A 6,598-nucleotide genomic window follows, 5' to 3' on the forward strand; every position below is an offset into this window, starting at 1 on the left:
CCATCATTTTTATTAGAATAAAAAATGACAGCAGTGACGTTTTGCCACCTGTGTTTTGGGGTGCAGGAAAGGCAACTTCCTTACTGAAGAGCTCCCCGAAAAACTATTTATTGAGGGGGATAAACTTCTCAAGATATCTGTGGGAACAAGAATACGATATAAAATATTACAAAGCACCGTCCCCACACGCTGCTCCCCGGGCGCCTGTCATGGTGCCCACTGCTCACCAAGGGTGACGGTTAAATACAGAGGACCGTGTCACCGTGTGCTGCGCTGCAGTGTCTCACCATGACAATCACTTTCACTATCAGGCCACCACGGCCAATAATCGGCAGGATCAAAAGGATTTAAAGCCTTTAAAAAACTGCATAAAAACTAGTGGTGGGCCGTTATCGGCGTTAACGTGAGACTCTTATCGGGCGATAAAAAAATATCGCCGTTAATCTATTCACAAAGTTGTGTTGGGAGCTGGGTGTATACTACGCAAGCTATTGTGCCGGAGTTAAATGGTTACACTAGATTTATAAGTATATTTCTTCTTTCTTGTGTCTTTTATTTTCTTATTTCCTAAAGACTTTTATTTTGTTTTTGAGACCCGGTTCAGGTCTCTTGGACACATGGCGTGAGTTGTGAGAGGTGCGTGGGGTTTGTGTGCAAAAAGTTACTTCTTTCATTTTAATTTATGTACATATTAGGAATATTTTGCATGTGTGTTATTTTGTGAATATTTTTCTTATGTTCTTTTAATACTGTATATTGTAGAGAGAGGTGCAGAAAGACGCGATGTTCTGACGCGACCTTGCTTTTTGTACAGAATACACTTTGCACAGAAAATCTCTTGGGTGTCAGATCATCATTTGTGGTTCAAGAAACGAAATCAAGAAGTTCCACAACGCAGAAGAAGAAGCGCTACACTATGATGACTTGCACCTTGATATTTTAGCGTGGATGTATATCTAGCCGAATTGCACTGTAGGGGGCGAGAACGAGTCTTCAAACTGTGAAATTACCACATCAAACGTGACGTGTAATATGGATGCAGCTATTTAACTGAATAAACAGTTGGTAAACACAAGTACATCTTATTGAACATAATTTATTTTCATCACCAATTATCAGAGTAGAACAGCTTTCTCAAGCAGTTTGTGATGCATTTTGGAAACAGGAGATGAGCCCCTGGTCTAATGCTCCACCTGGTTTGAGAAACCCGTTCTCAAAGACTTACTTTTAGTCATTATTTGGGTAGCACACATATTCTCAATGCCTTCAGCAGAATTCAAATGAGCCATTTTAATCTAGATTAATCTAGATTAATTCCAAGATTGCAGTGAGATTAATCTAGATTAATGTAGATTCATGTAGATTAATTTTGCTTAATCTAGATTAATCTAGATGAATTCCAAGATTACAGTGAGATTAATCTAGATTAAGAAAATTAATCTATGCCAACCTCTAATAAAAAGCCTCTTTTTTTTCTTACGACAAATTAATGGTAAAGCGCCGTAATGAGTGTTGATCTGGCGCTTTTTACGCTGTGCCGTTCTGGGGGTGCCACCTTAAATCTCGCCCGGGGCTCCAAATTCGCTTAATTCCTCCTGGGTTTGACATACCAGAAAATACCTGAGAGGCACCGGCCCAACAGCTCATGGCTGTTCTAGCGTTCTAAAGAGTCGTCACTTTACAAATCTCTGTGGAATTATGGGAAGCCATATGCACTGTGCACTGGGAAAGTCTTTTTTCTATCAGAAGAAGGACGTTTAGTTGAAGTTTAGATTGTGTTTCCAGGCACTTTTGACCCAGATTTGTCTGTGTTATACATGTTTTGTATGAAAATGTCTATACTTGATGAAGAACTTTGAATCGTCTACCCCCCTCCTTTTTTAAACCTAGTTTTTGGTTATGAAAATACGTTTAAAGGTTTCTTGGCCTAATTCGACACCCTGCTGTAGAGATGTGACTCTCGACTGAAGGAAATGAATGTAGTTCTGATGGAAGCATGATGCTCACTGAAGAGGCCCGAAGTCTGGTGGTGGAGAGTGTTGGGAACGCTGGGAACGCTGTGTGTTTAGTTGACAGCCTGGCTTTTGAGGATAAGTGCTGGTTTTCCTCATGGTAATGGCTACTTAAGCCGGAACAGAAAGGACAAACACATGGCCGTGGTTTATGGGCACCGTTCCCCTAATTTCAACCTCTGGAACACAGACGCCCTGCCCCACCTACGATATCCCGGGGGGTGTCGGCCCCTGGACCATTTGCCAACCACAGAACCCCAAAAATGGAAAAGGACCCTTCTTTTAAACCTACAGTTAATCTCTGATTTGTTGGAACCCCTTTTAAAGCCTTAATGACCCCGATGGAGGCAAAGCAGCAATTTGGCTCCTTATTTTGGGAGACGCATGATGCCTGTTTATTGTGGAGGGTATAAAATTCCGATTGGATTTTGGACATCCGTGTGTGTGTCTACTCGGGGTTTTATAAAGCAGCGTTTATAATCGACGTGGCCCCTTCATCCGGACGTCTGGCAGCGAACAGACGCACCTCAGTCCGAGTTGGCCCGGCGTGACCACAGGATTGTGCAGAACCAACACGCGCACACACACATATGAAACTGTGCATATTCACAGTTCCATTTTAAATAAAAGAAGACCAGAAACGTCTTGAAAGACAAATAAAGATCATGTTAAGAGACAAGATGAATGAATGAATCTATGCATAAATGAATGAAAGGTCTGTGTGTTGTCAGCGTTCTCCTCCAGTCGGTTATAAAAAGCAGTTTTCTTCCAGCACGGTGGAGATAAAGGCAACATTTACAGAGTCGGAGCGTCCGGGCACACACACACACACACACACACACACACAGTTCACTGTTGGTGCTGACACGGCTGGACTGGTCTGTGTCACCTGCATGGTGACGTGTTGGTTTGGGACGTTGAGCGATCACGTTATGATTATACTGGCTCCCTCGCTGAATCTCTCTCTCTCTCTCTCTCTCTCTCTCTCTCTCTCTCTTTCTGTCTTCTCACCACAAACCCTGAACTCCACTGGTTTAAATTTGGCCTTTCGTGAGTGGTCGGTGGAAATCGCTCACATCCTGTTTACGCCGGACCTTTTTTTCTCTGCCTCAAACCCCAACCGCTGGCGAGATCCTCATAAAAATGCGCCTAGTCAGTCCAAAAGAGAAGGAATAAGAGCAGAAAAATGGCGTTTCTTCAGGGTCCATTATCAACCTTATCCAGTTTAAATAAAAACTTTTTATTTATGGAAAAAATATGTACAGCCTTATCTCATCCATAATCCCGTGAGAATAATTAAAGACACATTAATGGTGACCATCACCTGCTGGAAAAGAGACATGAGACTAAGGTGGAACGTTGCTGCAGACCTTCCCTCACCGCGGAATTTATCATGATTTGTGAAGAGCCTCTAGACTCAATTTGTCCACTTTTTTCTGTCCATTTTAGATACGAGGGCCTGAGCGTTGGCTCCTTCGCTCCTCTCCTCTTTTCTATCAGCGGCACTTGCAGGACTTGACCACCATGTTGGAGAGCTGCTCCACACGGGGGGTGCGGCCCAGGAAATAGACGATGGTCAGGGGTTCCAGGTCTTGTGGGACACAGCAGGGTGTCGCAGAAGCTTCCGGGTTCAGCTTGTTGTAGAGCGGTAAGATCTGTGGACGAAAAATCCTTTAAAGGTCATGAAAATGTGACTTTGTGAGATGATTGAACAGCCTGTCTACGGTCCTGCGGTGGCTAGAAATGGCAGTCGGTGTAAAGAGTGTTTTGGCCGTTCTGCTTCACCGTTCAGAGAGCGGCAGCTCAGACGGTCGGATCTGGAATTTGTCCCCTTATGATGTCATAAGGGGACAAATTACCAACCGTTTCTCATGCTTTTTCCGCCCAGAGAATTTCCGGCTCCGCCCCTAAAACATGATCTCCACCGACCGTCATGGCTTCCAAATGTGTGAAGTATTGCAGTCGCTCGGTGAGACTCGTTTCATTTTTTCTGGGAAGACGTCAACACGACTTCCTGTCTGTACCAAACATTGTGGTTGGTGGACGTTGTTGTCCACCATGTCATTTTGACTTCTATAGGTCAAATGCCTCTCTCCTCCTCATTAGCATTTAAAGCTACAGACGGTGAAACGGCGCGTCCTGGGAAATCTCATTGTGGGACGGGATCAAAGTGGCGGAAAGAGACATTAGATACGGAATTATAGGACCTTTGAAACATTAAAGGTGAAACAAGAAAAAATTCCCTGCAGACTCAATCCAACAGGGGGCAGCATTTCACCAGAAAGAGTTTGGATCTGAGAACAGTTCACTAGGAAGAGCTAAGATCTGAGTTGATTTCAGCAGGAAGAGCTGCGATATCGGCACATTTACGGCATTTACCAGATGTCCTCATCCAGAGCGACTTACAGTCAGTAGTGACAGGGACAGTCCCCCCCCCTGGAGACACTCGGGGTTAAGTGTCCTGCTCAGGGACACGATGGTAGTAAGTGGGGTTACCCGAGGCTCGGTGTGTTACCCGCTAGGCTACTAGCACCCTAATAAAAAGGAGGTACCATGTTGTAGTGGCTGTCGGCGCTCCAGAGGTACGGGCAGCTGCCGGCGCAGAAGTTGGCCTTGTAGCCTTTGGGCTCATGGATCCACTTCCAGTTGAGGTCTCGCCGGAAGTCGATGTATAACGACCTCAGGCAGCAGCCCTGCTCGGCGTTGCTGCGGGAGATGGGGGGAGCGTGACGTGAGCGGAGTGGGCGTGGCCGGCTGTGTTGGTGTGTAAGCGTGGGCGTGGCCGGTACCGGGAGCAGGTGCTGGCGTCCGCGGCCGCTCGCTTCCGCCGGGTCTTCTTCACCGGGCTCTCCAGCCTGTCGGTGGGCAGCAGCGTGAGGATGAGGTGCGGGTTCTTGGTGCTGAACTCGATTTGACCTTTGACCGGCCCTGGTCGTCTGTTCTGCCTGGCGATGTCCTCGTCGACGCCTGGAAACAGGATGAGAAGTATTAAAAACCCGCGTGTCTTGATATCGCCGGTGGAACGAGGCTCGGTGACCTGCGAAGCGAGCCTCCAGCTCCTCGCTCTTGTTCGGGATGATGTTGTTCGTGGACGGGACGAAGGTGCAACACGGACAGTGAACCCCGAGCTTCAGACCCAGGTTCCGTTCTGAGGGGAGACACGTCACAACGTCACGCCGAGGAACAGACACGGTGTCGCCGGACCATCTGGAGACCACGCCCTGACCTCGGTGCGACAGCCACTCCTTGACCGTGTCCGTGACGTCAACGGAGAGCCACGCCCCCTTTTCTCGGGGCCGCACGGTGCGAGAGTCGATGTACCGCTGCGTTGGCGCCGCCTCGTCATCGGCCTTCAACAGCTCAGGAGGGGAGAGAACGGATTAAACGCGACTCGGGCCCCGCCATTACCCGGCCCCGCCCACATAATTTGGTAATTATACACGCAGCCGGGCCTGTAATTACCTGATACACCTCCACCCGCTGCTCGGCGCTGCGCGCCTGGGGGTTGGGCACCCGGTAGATGCGGAACTCGGCCTTCACCAGCGCGCTGGAGTTGGTGTCCACGCCGGAGACGTCGAAGGCCAGGACCCTGTAGTACGGACTCTGCGCCGGCCCGGCGACGGCGTCTGGGTACAGAGCAGAGGTGTCACAGTCACGCAACGCGGGCGCGGCACGCGGCGAACGGCGGGCACCCACTGCGGCCGGCCGGCGTCACGTCCACGCGCTGCACCTCCTTGGCGTAGTAGTCCTCCTCGCTGCTCTCGCGGTCGCAGGCCGCGTCCGCCAGGCCGCCGCGCTCCTTCAGCAGCTCCCGCGTGCTGTTGTACAGCAGCATCACCTCCACCGGGACCAGCTCCGGCGGGGGCGGCGGCTCGGGGCCCGGCGGGCCCTTGATGCCGAGCTTGCTGAGGATCTGGCCCCGGACCGCCTCGATCCGCTTCGACTTGTGGTCGTCCAGGTTGAAGGACTGGCAGGTGGAGAAGGCCTCGGTGGACGCGGCCACTTCCAGGAGCAGGAGAATAAGACTGAAGAACTGCATCTTGGGACGGAGACTTGATACGTGGGAAGTTGAAGAACGTCCTCCTAAAGCAGATCTCCTCATGTCACTGACATGGACTCCAGATTTAACCCATGTTCTAGCGGCATCTGTCTGGGTCCAGATCTGTGTCGAGAAGGAGATGTTCAGCTGGTTTCTAGTCGAGTCTCTGTGGTCACCCCGCCATGGTTCGAGTTCTTGTGGTCAGCTCAGGAACTCGGGACGCGCCGCTCTTATTCCGGATTTCTGCGTTTTAACGCTGAACTACGGCGCGTTTAAACACGTTCACCGGAATAAACCACCGCCATGCAGGAATAAGTCGAGATATGAAATATATTCCTCAAGTTACCTGGACGACGAATAAATCGCTTTCAGGCCCCCAATAAAAAAGGGAAAAAGTGGAAATCCGCTCCAGATCAGCAGCGTTTAAACTCCGAGAAAACTAGTTCAATTCGAGGACGAGGGACGATCAGCAGAGAGAAGGAGGTGAGACCTTCTGGATCACGTCTCACTGAGAGACAGAGACAGAGAGAGGCTGGGAGAGAGAGAG

At 49.4% G+C, this 6,598-nt stretch overlaps 1 protein-coding gene across 2 annotated transcripts; it reads right to left on the bottom strand.

Annotated features, from left to right (window-relative positions):
• Window positions 1–3,231: 3,231 nt before the first annotated feature.
• tgfb5 (transforming growth factor, beta 5) lies at window positions 3,232–6,592 on the bottom strand. 2 transcript variants are annotated; one of them, XM_028966866.1, is made up of 8 exons: window positions 6,398–6,592; window positions 5,709–6,174; window positions 5,475–5,638; window positions 5,239–5,371; window positions 5,050–5,160; window positions 4,802–4,979; window positions 4,565–4,718; window positions 3,232–3,667 (listed from the first exon to the last, which is right to left on the bottom strand). In XM_028966866.1, the coding sequence occupies exons 2-8, from the start codon at window positions 6,112–6,114 to the stop codon at window positions 3,509–3,511; spliced, it is 1,305 nt and encodes a 434-aa protein (XP_028822699.1). In that variant the 5' UTR covers window positions 6,115–6,174; window positions 6,398–6,592; the 3' UTR covers window positions 3,232–3,508. The 2 variants fall into 2 exon arrangements, with proteins under 2 accessions (XP_028822699.1, XP_028822701.1); XM_028966868.1 differs by having other exon boundaries at window positions 5,239–5,362; window positions 5,709–6,592.
• Between the last annotated feature and the right edge of the window lie 6 nt (window positions 6,593–6,598).

This window comes from Denticeps clupeoides, unplaced genomic scaffold (assembly GCF_900700375.1).
Source record: "Denticeps clupeoides unplaced genomic scaffold, fDenClu1.1, whole genome shotgun sequence".
Taxonomy (NCBI): Eukaryota; Metazoa; Chordata; class Actinopteri; order Clupeiformes; family Denticipitidae; genus Denticeps; species Denticeps clupeoides.

Excerpts from the sequence above, each read along its gene's own strand:
- tgfb5 (XM_028966866.1), bottom strand. The coding sequence starts at position 6,114 with ATGAGGAGATCTGCTTTAGGAGGACGTTCTTCAACTTCCCACGTATCA. Across the intron at positions 5,372-5,474 it reads AGCGGGTGGAGGTGTATCAG|CTGTTGAAGGCCGATGACGA; the intron begins GTAATTACAGGC and ends TCCCCTCCTGAG. Across the intron at positions 4,719-4,801 it reads GACGCCAGCACCTGCTCCCG|CAACGCCGAGCAGGGCTGCT; the intron begins GTACCGGCCACG and ends CATCTCCCGCAG.